Source organism: Xiphophorus couchianus, chromosome 17, assembly GCF_001444195.1.
Source record: "Xiphophorus couchianus chromosome 17, X_couchianus-1.0, whole genome shotgun sequence".
NCBI classification, from domain to species: Eukaryota; Metazoa; Chordata; class Actinopteri; order Cyprinodontiformes; family Poeciliidae; genus Xiphophorus; species Xiphophorus couchianus.
Genome location: NC_040244.1, coordinates 13,643,918 through 13,662,695, shown reverse-complemented (window position 1 = coordinate 13,662,695; position 18,778 = coordinate 13,643,918). Strand labels below are relative to the sequence as shown.

General features: G+C 40.6%; 2 protein-coding genes across 2 annotated transcripts in view; one reads left to right on the top strand and one right to left on the bottom strand.

Annotated features, from left to right (window-relative positions):
• phlda1 (pleckstrin homology-like domain, family A, member 1) overlaps nucleotides 1-16,300 on the top strand; it is a 90,964-nt gene extending 74,664 nt beyond the window's left edge. The window contains exon 5 of the transcript XR_003598814.1: nucleotides 15,772-16,300. The gene's annotated coding sequence lies outside the window, so the exon portion shown is untranslated. The remainder of the gene's footprint in view (nucleotides 1-15,771) is intronic.
• LOC114160632 (cAMP-regulated D2 protein) lies at nucleotides 4,335-18,532 on the bottom strand. Its single transcript, XM_028043293.1, has 8 exons — nucleotides 17,297-18,532; nucleotides 16,120-16,321; nucleotides 15,764-15,897; nucleotides 14,783-14,910; nucleotides 14,493-14,611; nucleotides 13,010-13,150; nucleotides 12,658-12,830; nucleotides 4,335-5,356 (listed from the first exon to the last, which is right to left on the bottom strand). The coding sequence occupies exons 1-8, from the start codon at nucleotides 17,756-17,758 to the stop codon at nucleotides 4,904-4,906; spliced, it is 1,812 nt and encodes a 603-aa protein (XP_027899094.1). The 5' UTR covers nucleotides 17,759-18,532; the 3' UTR covers nucleotides 4,335-4,903.
• Nucleotides 18,533-18,778: the final 246 nt, after the last annotated feature.

Genomic DNA, 18,778 nt, shown 5'->3' with positions numbered 1-18,778 from the left:
CTAAATAGAGGTCACTCTTCTATAAAGCCTGTTAGAGGCTTACAGATAGACTACTACGGAGGGGTTTAAATAAAAATGTTCTTATGTTAGAATGGCTTAGTCAAAGTCCAGTGCTAAACCCAACTAAGTCGCCACACTTGATTGATCGCAGCCGCTGTAAAGCAGTGGAGCGTGGTTCAGCAAAGGGCTGAATTCAAATCCCGTCCACAACATTTTGAAATTCATGTCAAGGTCCATCACATAAAATCCACTTTTTTTTTTCCAAAGGACCCATAACTCCAAATGTACCGATTGCATAATTTTATCTCCAAGTCAAAACAGTTGTTTCAGATCAAAACAGCACATTTACACAACTATGGATTTGTAGGGTTGTGTCTTTAGTCTTAGTTGCAGCTTGGTGGGCTCAAATCAATATTAACGGAATAGAAATTTCTCTGCGACGTCATTAAATCCACTGAAAGGAAGACAGCAGGGACTTTAAACTGATTACTTAACTGTCAGTCTGTGAAGTTACAGGGTTGACTCTGATTGCTGATGCAAAAAAGAATCTATGCAAAACCCCCTAAAAAACAAAGAGAGACCCGTTCAGCGACTTGATGTTTGCAACAGGATCCATTAACTGTTCTGTCCCTTAAATCAGACCCGAGAGAAGAAAAGGTGAAAATCACCAGATAAAATAATGCAGAAACAGCTGGTAGAAGGTCCAGAAATACTCTACACATATTTATTAATGCCATTCGCCTGTTAACCTAACAGTCATGTTTTTGGACTTCCTCCCACAGTCCAAAAACATGACTGTTAGGTTAAATGGTCTCTCTAAATTCTCCTTAGGTGTGAGTGTGAGTGTGGTCTGTGTGGTCTGTGAAGGGTGAAGTGAAGGGTGAGAACTCTGCATCACAAAAAAACCAACTTAAAATCAATGTGGACTCCTTTAGATCGGCTCAAAAGAAAACCTGGACATGGCAGTAGCTTCCCCACAAACAAAGGCAGCAGGCGACTGCTTAAAGAACCCGAACTGCAACTGCTGCGAATTTCTTTAGCAACTCCAAAAACGACTCAACATAGCCAATGCAACAATAATGTACCAAAGGGCTACATTATTGTAATCTATAAATAGCTTTCCAACCAAGACCAGCCAAAACCCATGAAAATTTCAGTTAGCTACTTTTCTAACTTCTTGAAACAGTGAGTTGTGCTACAGCTCTTAAAATGGCTTTTACGTGAACAGAAGGAACAAGTGAGGAATAAGGTTTATTTATTTTTAGTCATTGTTATATTTCTGTTTTATTTGCATCAGTGTATCTCACATGAAAGGCTGTAAAGCTAACACAATTCCCCCCTACACTCAAACGTCTACAAAGGTTTGATTGGTGCACAGGGCTACACATTTAATTACCATAAAAGCATTATGTGCAGAGAATAATTCTGCGCCTCGTCACTACAAAACAATAAAACCAATGTTCTAGTTCCCATCGGAACAGAGTTGGTGCCCAAAGACATAATTATAAAAGACCAAAGACGAACCGGTAGTGGTGGAGTTAGACGCCGTAAAAGCCGCTGTCATCTCCAAAGATAATGTTTACGTTTTCGTCAATGCACACAACTGATTTTGAATTCCCTTTCATGAAATATTAGGAAATAATCTGGGATGCCCACAAGCTTCTTTGATATACGTATTTAAGGCCGTCACTGAAGTGGGGTGTGATGTATGTCCAGATGCACTCCATGGGAGAGGTTTGATGGAAACCATCTCATTTGTTGGTTTCCAGAATAATGGGAGGTTATTGCTTATTGAATTTTTCGTCAATATCTTTGAAGTCAGAAGTTTACGTACACGATATTTTGTGATATTATTGTGATAATTGTAAAAGTGACAATTTTTAGGTAATAGCAAATTTATTGATATTTATTGGTGCTATTATTGAAAAAAATAGTGGATAAAATGTTAAAACTAACATTATGGACGGTTTTGGTGATATTAGACAGTTTTAATTTATAGCAACAACAATAAATCAAAAATTCCACCATGACAAGAAATTTATCACGATAAATGATACAATAAACGCACACATATCCGAGATTACTATGGTTTTATCCTACTGGACAAAAATACCTTAAACTCCTAAAATGAATGTAATTTAACTCCAATTTCAAGGCGTTAAATTACGTAGTCTAACTTTTTTCAAACTTTATTTAATATATACAGCATTTTTATAGCAACCAACAGAAGATAACATAGATACTTGATTGTACATACACAATATTGCCCTTTAAAGCCATTTTTCCAACTACTAAAGAAATGTATGTGAACATTATTCTGCCATTTAGCTAATGGGAATAAATCTGGCAATCCTAACTGGCCTAAAAAAAAGAACATGTTTAGTCTGATTCAGTGTCAACCAGTGGGGAGGGGGAAAAAAAATCGCTGCAACAAGTAATGACAGAAACTGTGAGTGAACGTGTGATTGACAGAAACATCTGTCATCCCATCTGTTTGAAGACTACATAAAGGATGTAGCTGGGTGCAGCTAACACACGCCGCGTCCTCCTAAGACGGTGCAGCCGATTAAATGCCTGTCTCTAGGCTGGCCGTGGGCATCCAACATGGCCGCCGAAGGGCCTGGTGCGTCTCCTGACAGCGTGCTTATTGACTCCATCAGGTTAGGATTGCATTATTTCAGAGCAAGTTAACATGCGGGTTGTTTCCATTACCCTGTCAAGATGTTTTGACAGGTGCCCCCGCTGCCCGGCTCTGGAGGCCGGACACATGAATGAACATAGTGGTGTGGAACTATTGACATTATGTGGGATTTGTAGATGGTATGTTATTTCCCCAGAGGGGCCCCCTCGCTGTGTTTCCTCTGCAGCAAACAAAAAGCTGTGCGAATGAAAGTCTTTTTGACATCAGCAATACCTCCTGACAAGTAGTGGGCACGCTCTGCCAATTCTGGATAAGCACGGACCGCGAAGTTGCCGTGTTGATGTGTGTGTGTGTGTGTGCGTGTGTGTGTGTGTGTGTGTGTGTGTGTGTGTGTGTGTGTGTGTGTGTGAAGGGAATTGGAAAGACGGAGGGGGACAAAATAAATAAATGCCCAAAGACGGCGTTCAAATCAAAGCCATACAAAGATCAAGATTTTTTTTTTTTTTTTCTTCATTAATTACCCGATTAAAAAAAAAAAAAAAAGCAGGTCTGGCAAGCTGTAATGTAGCCCAGTACTGTCAAAACTTCTAAACATCTAAAGTTTTCTCTTTCATGCAAAGAGAATATTTGATTTCCAAACACAGTCAGCTGGTAAAGAGGGAATTGCCTGCTGTTGCTCTGAGGGTAACAAGATTTTCCTTTTATAGAGAAAAATACTGTTTGATTTCTTTTTCTCTTTTTCCCCTCTCCATAAGGCTGTCACTTCTAGCTCACAAACAGGTCTTTTGGATTAAAGTTTCTCCTTTTTTTTTTGAGACACTGGTGTATTTGAGAAGATAAATGTTGCTTCAGAAAGCAAACACGAGTAAAATGGATTTTAAAGATACACCTGAGTTTATAGAAGTCTTCCAGCCGATAGTCTGGGGAGAGGATAATCTCTTGGCTAATATATGGACAAACCGTCGGATCTATGCATGGTACTCCTCACTTCTGTATTTCCATCAAACCTGGCCATCCACAAGGAAATTTAGGGAAACATAGATGTCAGTTTATAACGTTAAGGAGAGGCTAGCCATCTTTCTCTGCCTCATTCTGCCATGGTCTTCTGTGACAGGAAATTTTGCTTTTCTTTTATTATCTGTAAGTGAGAGTCATCAAAATGACAAGAAACAAAGGTTCGGAATATGTCACGCTATGACCTTCCTGAGATGTCTGGCAAAAAATATTGCACTTTTACGCAATAGTCCAATTTTTTTTAACGGCCAGACCTGGATGATTTCTTCTGAAGAAAAGATTTCCGTCTTCATTTCTACTTCTCAGTCCAGACATACAGAGGATATTTTAGGAGCAGCCGACTCTCCTCCGAGCTGCAAAGCACTCCCGTGCACATGGAAGGTCACGGTTCGATGATGCCAACAGAACCACATGAATGAATCATGTTGTCTTTTTTTTTTTTTTTTTTTCCACGGCTCTGCTGGTGTCAGCCTCTTGGGGAAGGCATCAAACAAAGATGTTCCATGAGAAGAGGGCAAATGTGTTGGAATCTGTTTTATCTGAGTGAAAAAGAGGAAACGCTGGTGTAGCTTAAAGCGCAAACGTCGAAGATGCATGATCATAAGTTGAAGGATCTTCCGGTCTTATCTTTGGAGGATCCCCCTCCAGAAAATGTCAAGGATCGGATACCACAGATTGGTGCAGGATACTATCACTAGGTTCCATTAATTATGCTAAAAAGTTTATTTTTCTGTCATATCAGACAGATTCTGTGATAAACAGGAAACGGAAGAACTAGACAGGAAATGGCATGAGTAAATCTATTTGACAAAGTAGAAGCTATAGGCTAATAATTTTACTTTTAAAGGTCTGTAACTTCTTTTTTGTCGAGCTTTATTCTGACAATGTTTTAATGCATAGAAAGAATCATTGCATTGTTACTACTGTCATTGCAAAAGATTGCTTGACTAGTTTATGACATATTGTATGTTGACTTTAGCATGATAGGGTCAAGTTAGCATGCCACACCACACATTATGACACAAATGGCATCCCTGCACATTTGTACAGTTTTTTAGAAGTTCTTTGTATTGTTCTTCTCTCTTGCTGATGTGATTTTCACTATCAAAGTCTTCGGAAGAGACGATAAAATAGGTTTGCATGTCTTCATTGAACAAGTTTAGTTTCTTGACTTCTTTCCTAAGTTGTAAAATATGGCAATGCTGTTCATTAAGACCCAACCTAATCTCTCTAACCAGCTGGAACCAGCTAGTAGATGCCCAGCTGGTCCCAGAAGTCGCATATATGGTTTCTGGTTCCGACTTGCGCATGCAACCGCACCGTCAGGTTCATGAAGAGCCAGCCACTGGTGTCAGAATAGCGTGGCCAAACGGGAAGACGTTGCTCGCGACAGAAAACCGTCCGCTCAACCCTTGACGATGGGTCACCAGTGTGTGCGAAAGCCCCCCAGTAGCACAGCATCCGGTTAGACAGGAGCTTTTCAGGCAAGGTCAGGGAGTAGTTGGCCACCGGGGCAGAGTCGAAGAGAAAGGGCAGCTCCGCCCCGTGGCAGACGTGCTCGTAGCAGAATGTGAGACCGGACCAGACGCCTCGGTCTGAGGCCACATGGTCAAACACGTACATCCATACATGACCGCCAGCAGTTGTTCCGGCACGCGCCGACCTCCTGGACGGACACAGGAAGACGTAATCGGTGATGATCTGAAATGAGAAATAAAATGGTCTCAGATAAGTGATTTCACCACAACTAGGTGCTGCATTATGATTAATTTAGTTCCTTGTCACCATAATGTCACGAAAAGCATGAGTAAATCTAATTGACAAAATCCGAACGGTTCTGTCAGTTCAACTTGTTACATGGTTTTGCTCATTTCTGGACGTCCAGGGTTTTCTACATGCTGTTATATCTGGGACAGCTGGACCACATGTTTGAATTCATGCTCATTCATGCTCTCTACTGCTTCAAATATTTTTTGTTCTTTGTTTTCTGGCTAGGTCACAACAAAACAATATTTTTGTTGACTAACCAGTTCGTCAGCACTTCAGCTGGCCGTTTGGATCGTAGTCATGCTGAGACATTCTTTGCTACCAAACAATGGGTGGAGTTGAGAATCTTTAGTCTTTTTGTATTTTCCAAAACCTCTTATGCTAACCACCAAACTTGTCTGTGGGGATAATGTTCTTGGGATAGAACACATCTTCTTCTCTACCCTAAACAGAGAGTTCACCAGTGGAGTTAAACAATTCGATTTTTGATTCGTCTGACCACAAAACACAAGACCAGGATTCTTCCTGATTGTCCAGATGGGATTTTGAAGATGCTAAGTGGTGGCTTACTTCTGGCTCAGCACCCAAGGACTCCATCAGTATACAGTATCCGCTGGATTATCTGCTTTGGGACGTTGTCATAACGTAACCCAAGGATTGTTTTTCACCTCTCACACTGTCAGCCTTGCCATTTCAGATATCACTTGACTTCCTATCACGTTGGATTTTTTTTTTACAGATGCCCCTGAAACTCTAAGAACTTTTATCCAAACCTACTTAATATTTGAATACTTTTACTTTCTGGGTTTCCCTGTAGTATATTTATTGAATTAAATGTTGCTGAAGTTTTTCTAAATTCATCCAACATAGATCTTCTTTCTGTCTTGCTTCTTCAACATATTAAAATAACATGTTCTAATATTTCATTTTCTCCATAATACTGATAATTCCCTGTGTTGTGTTCTCTTTTGTTTCATCCGGTGATTTGATGAACACAGTTGTTCCCAATGAATCAAGGTAATTAGGATGCTTCGGAACCTCCTGTGGAACTTTTAGTGATCTATAGAAATTGTTCTGTTTTTGCTAAAACTATGGCACAGTGTCATATTTCACACAAAAGAAACATGTTAAGATGATAGATTCCTTTATACTCAATCCATCATTGGTACGACTATTTTTGAGCTTTGCAGCAAATGTCCAGTTATTGCTAGATATTTATTTGCTTTGTGTGTTTAATTTGAAGAGATGCGAAAATGTTTGCTCTTTATTTTTATCGTTTTACAGCCGCAATTAAAATGGTAACAAATCCGTAATTAAAATACGGTTCGGCCGTATTTCAGGGTTTTAATTTCTCATTCTGCTTGTTGCACATTGGGATCAGTTTCAAGTTGGGGAATAAAACGCCCCGCGTTCGTCTATTGATTATTAAAGAGTCTGTCAAATACATTTTTTTTTAAAAGTCCATCAGTTTAAGCATCACTGCTCTTTAAAGGTGCCGCAGACTACAGTGTGAGCAGAAGTAATTAGTGGGATTTCTACGGGAAGATGCGCTTGGGGCAGAGAGATAAAAAATACAAATCGGGTGTTCCCTCTTGCCTAAAGGAAAGCAACAGAAGTGAAACCAGACTTCCTCTCTCCTGCCTGTTACCTGGAAACCAGTGTGTCTTTTTGGGCAGTGTGCGACTTGCGCCCACACAGCTGAACATCTCACACCTGAACACAAACAGGCTTCCTGTAAAAAGTAAAAAAAAACAAACACAACCCCTCGCCCCACCACACACACACAAACATACACCTTCTCTCTTTTCTCATATTAGGCTCATGTCTGCTCCAAACTGTCTCAAGATGAAATGTAATAACTCAGAACAGACACATTCTGTACCTGAATGCTGATATCAAGTGGGTATGCGGTGTTATGCAACAACTCCCCCTCTGCCTTCGAGTGGCAATGACTCTCGCACACAAAAAAAACCTTCTAATCCATGCCAACATACAGTGTACTACAATTACAACTTCACATCATTTTAGTTGGAGTTTCTGAAATAGACCAACATTGCAATGACTTATTGTGAAGTGGAAGTAAAACATTACCTAACTGGTAGCTCTGTAACTGGTAGAGCTCCAATGATTTACTTGTGCAAACTTTTTTTTCATGCAAAAATGGTATGTGGCATGTTTGTTAGCTGGTTGCTAGTTTTTATGTGGGTGTGTTGAGGAAAATGGATGTTGCATCCAACGTTTGCAGGCTACAGACGTTACCTTCCCCTTCTCAACTTTTATTTTACATATCGTTTGGAAATTGTTTCTAAGCATTACATAATGTGTCTGGTACAAAACGTCCCATAACTCAAGTCGGATGCTGCAGTCAAAATTAGGCAAGATCACGTGTACAGGGATAAAATATGTCTAATAATGTAGAGATAGTTTTTAAAGTGCGTCACACTTGGCGTTCAAGCGTATATTCTAGCGAGTGAGTGTGCTGACCCCAGTTCCTGTGGAGAAGTGTCCTTTATTCACATTAACATGAGGCGTATGCAGTGGGGCCAGCTCTGGCTGCAGCTCCAGCGTCCTTACTGACCAGCCAGTAAGGACTGGCTGGTCAGTAGTGACCAGCCAGTCCTGGTCACTACACAGTTATTCACACAGTTATTCAAGTGTGGCTGAATAATAGAAATGCATATTTTGTCAGGCTGTGTAAAGTTGGGGCATCATTTTGGTACAGAAATCATGATTAATTGATGCGCTCGGGCCTCTGAAGACATAAAGTATGCAGCTTTGAGATAGAAGTCTCGTCTTTCTGAGAAACACAGCTTCTTCCAGTGGAAAACTGACTCTGTCTGAGCCTTATAGCTAAAGAACATCAAGGCCCATCACACAGACTGGGGTTGTGTGCGCAGATGAGACATGACCATCTCACTGCTTCTTACACAGAAAATGCTGGAATGCTAACCCACATAGGGGAGGAGATGTGATTAAAGTAGACAGAAGGCTGAGAGGTAGCGATGTTGGTCAAATGATAAACTTGCGGCGGTTTGCAAGAAATGAAGCAACCCAACACAACGTATAATTGGTACAAAATATATAATGCCATATTTAATTCAAGATAACCGCCTAAACTCCTTTATGACGAGCATCATTAGCTCTTAGTAGTAACTTTCTGCAGTTATGTCCTGCTGCAGCTGCCAATGTGATTGATGGACAGACACTATGGAGTGAAAATAGTCTCAAAATACCTGTGTGTCTGTGTAATACTGGAATTGTAATCCATGTAAGCATCTTTGTGTGTAACTGTGGATAGTTGTTTCTGTGAAGCATAATTTGTAAACCGTAAAAAGGACATTTGTGCATAACTCCTGGTACTTGTAAATATGTGGTCAAATGCGTACACAAATATGAAGAAATCGCGGATACAAAACAAAAGTGCACACACACAATTACAGTCTCTAGAAACGTTAGATTTCTACACACAGATTTTTTAACTTCAACTTCACAAATCTGATAATTACGAATTCAAACCTTCTCCTACGCCTACAAAGTTTAAATAAGTACGCACGAGTCGCCTGATACACACAGACAAAACTGTGTTTACGCACAGATCCGGTGACGAGTGCACAAGGAGTTTTGAGACTAACTTCTACAGAGCTTAAACAGACTCATAATCCACAAATGCACAGAACGAGATTTTTGATGCAAACACAAATATATCTTGATTTACAGGCCGTTTCTGGCCTGTGAGTTGCGTTGCATTTGTGTGTGAATTTTTAGATTCCCCGATGTCTCAATCCACAAATTTCTTTTTTTAATAGACAGTCTATCTGATTGGATAATCAGCAACTAATCAGAGAGCTGCCTTGTTTCAGCCATATACAGAGCCCCATGTTGGGGTAACCTATTTTTCAGCCAATCACATTAGCCCATTCCAACAGCGTTGTAGCCATGTTGAAGCACAGACTGGCTTCTGGCAGTGACAGAAGAGCTGCAAGTGAAAATATCTATCTAACATATTTAGCTATTTATCCCCATGTTACGATTATTAATGTTAAAGCGACTGAATTGTGCAACAATCAACAAAAGCTAGCGATCCAAGTGAGTAAGCTGTGCTACCGAGCTACGCTATCGCTTTTACAAAACAAAACAATCCCACCTTTTTTTAATGTATAAATAAAATTAAAAACACTTTGGAAAAAAATCCTGACCATGATTCATGCATGAGAGGGTTAAATGATCAACTTAGTGCTCATTCAGTCAAGCTGCTTGTGATTGCACCATTCTTCCTCTTCCAGACACACTGCTGCTCATCCACTGGCCTGAATGGTTCCAGGTTTTATTAGTCGCTCCACGGAGTAAAATTGTTAGCTCTGATTAAAGTGTTGCTGGGTTGTTTTGCTTTTGGGTCAAGTCATTTACCTCTTGCAGTTTATGGGATGGATGCTTTCACCAGCAGGTTTTTTGCAGTCAGCCAAGGATTTTTGACCACATGGCTTGTCAGGAATCCGGTGGTAGCCACTGATTGCTTCCTGTCTCTGCCACCAGGTGGCGTAACCTTTGTTCCTTTAACTTTAGACTTGTGAGTTTCATCTGTGTCTGACAGAACATCTGGATCCTTTGTCTTCAAAAAGCAATCTAAGACGATAGAAATATGTTTTCTGAACCGTTTGGTCAAGTCGCTCTAATTTACTATATTTCTAAGACACAATAAGACATTATATGAAACAGTCCAGATAGTAGAGCTAATAAACATATTTAACTTTAATTGCCTCCATGCGCTCCATTTGGAATTTGAGTGATTTTAGATGGTGGTAATTATTTAAAGCAATTTTTTTTTAAGTGGCTCATGTTTAATTTGCTTATTGAAAAGACCTACCAAAAAAATCTGAAATTTGCCAATAACCCTAAAGTAGAGTGGAGAGTTGAATACTTTTAGGCGCAACAACTGTGAATCCAGCCATCAGGTTTTAAGTCGTGCAAAAACCTCTGGGGAGTTTAAGGTTTCTGATTTCATTGGGGGAGTTTTTTTGGTAAATGGAAATGGGTGCTACAATATTGTGTTGCCACCAGAGCAGAGCTTGCTGTTATTAATGACAGGTTTGCTTCATGAAGGTAATTGACTCGGCTCAAATGTGTTGAATTTTTTTTCAGCGCACTATTATTTAAAAGTGCAAAACCCAACGTCTGTATAGCAGTCTAGACTTCTGACTGCAAATCTAGAATAACAAGTACATCTCAATAAATTGGAACAGACACGACGTGTTTCATTAATTCAGTTCAAAAAGTGGAACTCTATTTGTAATTTTATTTATTTGTATTCCTAATGAAAGCAAAATAAAAATCTGTTCTTAAAATGTTTGATCAATCAAAAACGGGTAATTGCTAAAGAATAGGGATATTTTGCTGTGCAATCTATCCAAGTATCTTTGTGAAAAGTTGAGTGGAAGGAAAATGTCTGTACAAAAACAACAAGAAACGCCACAGTTTATTTCGACCAGTCATCAAAATGAGTAGAAATAACAGTGGAATATCTAATGGATGTACATAACAAGTTTCACTTTTTGAACTGAATTGCTAAAAAACATAACTCTGATGATGATTCATATTCACCAAAAATCATTGGTACATAAATCTGAATCTTAAATCTTACCATATGATTGGATTAGGTTAAATTAATCCAATTGAATTCATTCAAACTGAATTTGGAACTAAAACGGACGCTGCATTACATGTCGGTCTTCTTTTGCTGTAGTTGTGATTTAGCATGACATAAATAATTTGAGTTGAAAATACTTGAATAAAAGCTGCTACTTTCACACACTTTGGACATTTCTGAAACACCATGTCTTTATCCAACTCTCTTCTGGTAGTGACAGTGAGTGCCTCCTCTTCTGGTGAGGCCGTGGTCTTGATCTGTGATTCCACAGCTGATCCCACCCGTCACCAAGGACCCGCATGAGAATGGAGTCCCTGTTTAGCGCACCAGTCAGGGTTGCATCTTAAGCAGACAACCGTTCTGGCTTCAGGTGGTCTGCGTGCTTCCTCCATGCAAATGATGGAGAGTGGGGGGAAAAGCACAGTCTGTCACTCAAGGTTAGAGATGTTGGAGCGGCAGAGCTGGAGCTACAGCGCCCACTGCAGGCCATTTTCAGACAGTCTGAACTGCTGACTACTGGAGAACGCTGTAAGTTTTTACTTTATTTTAGCAGCAAAAGAGAACAACTGATCACTGTTTTTTCTGCTCAGAAAGAAGACAGGGAAGGAGGTACGCCATGTGCTGTGACACAATCAACCTGCATCACTTTGTGTTGTGTAAAATCCCAACAAAATACAATGACGTTTGGGATTAAAATGCAAAGATTTTCAAGACATTGAAACATTTGCAAGGCATAGTTCAGCATGTTTTCATCAAAACACATTGCTCTCATTCTGCTGGTTTCTTTGTGGTTCCGAGAGTTTCCAGGGGTGCATTCACACCAGCCCAGTTTAGGCCGCTTTAATCCAACTCCAGTCTGTTTGCCTAGAAAGTCTGGTTTGTTTGGGGAGGTGTGAATACGCAACCAAACTCTGATGTGGAGCAAAAAACTTGAACTCTGGTCCGCCTAAATACCCTGGTTTTGGTTTGGTTGAAGTGAACTTTGGTGTGGTTCGAATGCACATGTGGATGCAAGCGGACCAGAGACCGCTCCAAAAGTAGGAAGCGGACTACAGCGCAGGGCATTCTGGGTAAATACAGCAAAAACAAACGTGAGAGTCTAGGGTTAGCAGGAGAAATGGCTGGTGGAGAAATCCTACAACTTCTTCTCCAGGGGTGTTTGTGTTGTTTCCTTCAGTGGTTCTTGGTGCAGCGCCACTACAGGCAAGGAGGCAAACAGGTTTTCCAAAGAATTTGGTTCGTTTGACACCAGAACTGCAGCAGCAGAAAATGTAACAAATGTTGCATCTTTGGTCCCCAATCGAACCGAGTCAACTGAACTATCAGGTGTGAAAATACCCTAAAAGCAGAATGAAAGGAAGAGATAACATTTTCTTCCTCCGTATTTTATTATGCTGCTTCTAACTAGATTTAATCTAGTTGTATTGGATTCAGCTGCATAGGATTAGCTAATAGATTTATCTTTACATTTCTTCAGCATGCAAATGGAAAGTCCAAAGCGGTCAGTGTTAAATCAGTTAGGTTTCTCTAACTGTGCCAGTTTCCAACTGAACCTGGCTTAAGGAGAGGATTTTAGCTTAGCTTCATCTACCTGTGTTAGCATGTTTCTGCGGTCAGCCTCCTTGTAGAGCGGCAGGTATTTGTGTAGGATCCTCAGAGAGTGCTGCTTAAAGATGGCTGCGATGTACACGGTGGCCTCCACAACAGACACTGGCTTGCCGAAGACGCCGTAAACAAACAGCACTCCTTCTTCAGAGGTCGTTCCTGCAGGGCAGAAAACAGTCCAAAGGAACAAACGTTGCAGCGCTGTCGCTCCAAAAGAATATCACCGACGTTAGAGTTCCTTGCGATCGACGGATTTTTAATGAGGACCTGTGGGAGTCCAGTAGGAAGCAGGATGAAAAATAATAAGGCATTAGAATTTGCTGCTGCTGTTGCCTCACCGAGCAGCAACGCCTTCTCTTTTTGCCAGTCGCCCTTCTGGAAGGCGGTGATGGCCTGCTCTGTGATCAGCTCTCCGTCGATGTGCGGGCCCCACGTCTCGAAAACCTCTAGGAACCTGAACGGGTTCACGACCTTAGAGCCTGCGAACGGAAAGAACGCCACAGCGATTTGGAAGTGAGCTTTTTAAAAACAGAGGAAGGAGCCTTACAAACAGCACATTAAGCTAAATAACTACATTACTGTTCTGAATTTTTTTTAAAAAGAGATTTTTAATAGCAGGAGTTATGGCTGGGCGATATGGCTTAAAAATAAAATAAATTTTTTTTTTCATACCAAATTTGGTTTCCAGTTTCAATCGATTTATTTTCTTGATTTCAAAATGAAAAATGACAGAGAATATTTCCCAAAACTTGCTTTCATAATACAAAATACAACTGAATACAAACTGTAAAACATGCTTGTAAAAATAAAGATGGCTGCCTTTATCACTCTGAGCTACGGAAGCCCAAAGAGCACGCTGGTGGAAAAGAAATCTTGATTTTCCAAAACAAAAAATGTTATTAATTGATCATATTGATTTATCGCCCAATCCTAGCAGGAAGCAATAATTATTACATACATACAGGAGAATTAAAATATCGTTTGGAGAAACGTGATTACCAAAATCAATCAAGTTCACTAGTAATCCATCAACATGTATTTGCTACTGACAAATTAAATAAACAATGACAAATCTGCTCGTCTGATTGGATGAGTGACCGACCAATCAGATGGCTTCTTATGAATCAAGTGAGTTTTATAGATTGTTTTCTTACAGCCTCTTTTAAGCTACATCAATAATAAAACAAATAACTCAACTTACCACTTTGCTCATAACAATCTCATGACTTATGCTTCATACTTTCCCGTTCTACTAAAATCTTCCACATATTATATTATTGAACTCCCACAATATTGACATTTTGACCCTCCAAAAATAACCAAATAACCAACTAATTAATAGTTATTTTAAAACTCTTTCCATTTCCAAATAAACGGAACAAGATAACTGATGTAACAAGAAACATGTTTTTACAAAGACCCCAGCAACACCTGCGTGGTCCTGAATTTGCTTTGAATAAACAGTTAAAGTGACTAACAAAACTGAGAGTTTTCTCTCTATTTTCTTTTTTAGTATAAAGTAAAAGTGAAAACTGTCTCTCAGAGCAGAATCCCGGATTTAAAGACACTGATCAATAAACCTGCCAACCATAGATGGATGACATTCATTTTCTGCTGTGAGGCAGTAAAACTCACCAAACGGCTCCTTTAGGGGCTAAAAGTTCACTTTAACCCATTTTGTCTTCTTCTAACTCGAGATAAATAAAAGCTTTTCATCATCTTTCCCAGATAGACCCGCCGCGTCCTGCTGTCTGACTTATGTAAGTGTGTGGGCAGCTCTAAATTCGGGTGGTGGGTGGGTGGGGGTTTGTGGCGCCCTACTTGTTTTCATCTGTGCAGCCAGGACGGCCTGCGGAGCGAGAGACAGCAGGCAGACGAAGTCGCTCGCCGAGCAGTTGGTCTCTTTAGCGAAGTCTTTCCCGAGCCTCAGGGCATCGTGACTGGGAAAAAGACGGGGGGGGGGAACCAAATTAGTCCGCAGCTCGAAGTTATCCGGAGGTGTGCCAAAGACGGCGAGAGGGCTGGGTGCAGCGTAGAGTCCTTTGAGCGAGTGCGAAGGCATCAGGTTCTGTTTTTAGAGCGCGGCTGACCTCGAGATGTGGGTTTCCTACCTGGTCTTGAGGGGGATGGAAAAGGGCAGGCTCTGCAGGACGGCCTGTTTGAACAGAGGTTTGCTGCTGTGGATCATCAAGTGAAGACTCACCGACTGAGCGCCGGCACTCTCTCCAAATATCGTAACCTTAACCACAAAAAGAGGCGAGAGTGATAGAGATAAGAAAATCCACAACAAATGTATATCCTGTGTGTAGTTTTCAGCCAATTTCAGATTTTGAGAGGCTATTTGTTTTTTATTTAACGGAGACATATTATGCAGAGTTCATGTTTTGCACGTTTTTGTTTTTCCATTCAGGTATCAACTGCTTCTGAAAAAACCCCCCCAAAAAAACCAATCCAGATGTTTTTATGATGTCTGGAAAACAAGCTGGTTCAAAAACCTCCCAACTTTTAAGTCACACCGTGACCTAGCAACCCCAGTGGAGCTCCAGCACGTTTGGTCAGCTGGTTTTGCTGCTGTACAATGGCTGCTTTAAAAGACAAGTGTTTTGTTGATGACTTACCAACCAGAAACCACTTGCTGCATTCTTGTTGGCTGTGCTGGAGGCTCCACTTCTACTTTTCAAACATGTACGGTTATAGAATTGTGCATCTGTTTATACTCTTTTTCACATGTGAGCGTAAACGTTGAGTTGAGGGAAGCATTGCCAGCAGCAGCTAATTTGCATTTAAAGTGACAGAGACCCTAAATCAACTAATTCTAAAAGAAGCTCAACATTGGCTGAACTGGGCAGACTAAAATCTCAATAAATGTTACAAACATGTTTTGTCTTGCCTAACCTGTACAGGGAACCATAATAAGTCACCTTTAATATGAACAACAAAGAATAGTTCCCGTTTATTTCTTTTTTTAAAAATGCTTATTTGTGACTTTTTATTTCAGAAAATTGCATCCCAGTGCACTGTTACGAATATTTTATGTTGGAATGCTACCCAACGCAACCATTTGTGGTGTGCTTGTGTGCATTTTTGCTTGCCTTGCTAGGGTCGCCCCCAAACGCTGCGATGTTCTGCTGCACCCAGAAGAGCGCCGCCTGCTGGTCCAGGATCCCGTAATTCCCCGTAGCGGAGGACAGAGGATCTTTACCCGACACCAGGAATCCAAATGCCCCTTCCACCAGAGACCAGTTCGCATCATCAGCAAAAAAAACAAAAAAATCAACTTAGGCAAGACGCTCATTTCCTCTGAATTCCAAAGAACCAATCACATGCCCCCATTTCCAGCCTGCTGGATGGCCACTTCATCCAATTAAACACTCATTTCTCCTGTTTTCTGTTGCTCGTATATAGTGTTACACGTTCCTGGTGCTAAAACACCACCAGTGTTTCTCACCTAGTCGGTACTCCACGTTCACAACAACTGTGCAAGTGAAGTTGCTGATGAAGCGTCCGTCATACACGGGCTTGGAGGCCGAGCCGGCTATGAAGTCACCCCCGTGGATCCACACCATGACAGGCAGGGGGAGCAACAGAGGGGAGGTGCAGTTGAGATCCAGAGGCACGAAGACGTTGAGGTAGAGGCAGTCCTCGCTGAGCTGTTAGGGACGCAGGTCATTTAGCTCTTGCTATGCTAGCAAATGACTGCACTTTAAAATAAACACAAATTCACATGCATTCCTTCTGCCTACTCTTTCTTCCTACTTTTTTCCGTCTCTTTCTTCTTGTAGTTTGTTTTTTGAGTTTAACGCTTATGCCTCTTGTAAAAATATTTGCTATAAATACATAGTAAATATTACATTTCACAGCAAACTTTGTGTATACTGTTAATTAATTTGTATTATTATGTACTATATTTATGGACAACCCTGAGCATCTTCTTCATGACTGTCATAGAAAAACTCTGTGCCTTCAGTCAGAGGATTCTTCAAATGTGCTGTAATACAGACTGCTACAGGAGATCCTGCCTGCCCACAGCCACCAGAATCTACCACACCTTTTGGAGAACCTGGAATTATTATGGTATTCAACAACATTTACTTTCCTTTTTATATTTATATTTATACACAATATCTATATCTCTTTGCTATAACCCCTTGTAGTCCATACATACATAGTCTTGTACATCTGTAAATAAATATTTATATCTCATAGAGCACCACTGGATAGATGCAAACTACATCTCGTTGCTTGTACTTGTGACAGTGCAATGACAATAAAGTTGAATTCTATTTATTCTATTCTTTTAGGATCAATAAAGTATTTTTCAATCAAATCAAAAAAAGTTGAGCAGGTTCTTAGATTTACACACCTGGTGTAACTAAAGAGATTTGAATACAAATGTGTGCCACACTTCAGATTTTTTTAAGGAAAAAGTTTAGAAAATTTGTTTTACCGTACATTCTTAATTTTTTGGGTTTTTTTTTTTTTTTGCGCAAACTGTTACCCCTGTTGCCCCCAATAAAATACATGTAAATTTGCAAACAAATTCGGAAAATGTGAAAAACGCATTTAGATACTAAAACCCCACGAAAGTACCCCAGCAGCGAACAAAAAATGTTTGCGTTTCTCACCTTCTTAGGACACTCCGAGGAGGTGGATCCACTGCAGACCTGCATGCACGCCGGCCGAGGGAACGACGCATCGTAGACCCCAGACCACGGGCTCACAGGTCTCGGGGGTTTCCAGCGGTAGGCACCGACTGGAGGGTCTGCATAGCGCACCCCGTAGAATACGTGGGCCTTATCCACAGTAACGCCCTTAATCTGCCCGTTTTTGGTAAACGCCACTGGCCCATCAGCGCCGGCTCTGCCCTCAGTTTGCTGTGTGCCTGCAGGCTCCGCTGGGCGCCTCAGCTCTTTAAGCTCAGAGTCCCTGATGAACGGCTCGGCCCTCACCAGCAGCCTGCCGTAAATATTTCTCAGAAGGCCGATGGGGTCGACGCCATCGTCATTTCCCCTCGGTTCTCCAGGGCAAGGCCTTAAAGTAACTGCAGTCAGCAGCAGCAGCAGCAGCAGACACTGCCGGCTCTCCATAATCGCACCACGGAGCTTCTTATAGCTCTGGACGGCTCGCTGCCTAGATCATGGTTTGACTTGAGTTATGAGATGAGGCAGAGGCGATCCTCGAGCTCTTCGCAGGCGGCGCGTGACTAGAATTTGCCTGGTTCTGTTTTAGACAAAAGGTGCCTTCTCTGACCACTGAATTAACTCTGGACAAATGGACTCCAAGACCACTAATAGAAGACCACTGGCCTTTTATTTGCCTAATCCAGGCTAATCACAGTCATACATCCAAGGTAAAGGGAATATTCTGGATTTATGTGGAGCAAAACAAGGTTTGGAAGTCTGTTAAAAGTCTTTTCTGTTTCAGTGAGATACATTTTATTTTATAGATATTTTTTTTTGGAGAGGGGGGGATTCCTTTAGTGTAGCTTTAAATGAAATTGCAGTAAAGTACACAGTGCCATCTATTGGTCTCCTGTAGCACAACATAAAACTGGAAAATCTGGGAGGTCACCATGGGGTCATTTGTATGAACACAGTGTCATTTGCAAATAAAAAAAACATTCAAACTGTTTCAACTTATTCTCATTTTGTCATGTTACACCTTCACTCTTTATTGCGCTTTATACAAAGAGCCTATGGCAATCTATTAGGGCCATTGTAGATAGAAAAAAACTCCCAGGTTTTGAGATTAATTTCAGAAATTTTCTAGAAAAAAAACCCCGTGAACATTTATGCGTTTCAAAAGTTTTCGACTTTTTGACGTTTTCTGAGTTTCAAAGGTAAAAAAAAAATTCAACTTTTAAACTCAAGACATTACTACTTTTTTCTAGAAAATGTATGAACTTAATCTGAAAATTTTAGATTTTCTAGCAAATTTTTGACTTCAAACTTTTTTTAATGGAAAATTGATGAAGATTTTTTTGGTTGAAGTTTTTTTTTGTATTGACTGGTAGATAATCAATACATTTATTGACATTTAAACAATAATAATGACCAATAATTCTACAAAACCGCAGAAACACCCCAAAGGAAACAAAAAAACAAAAT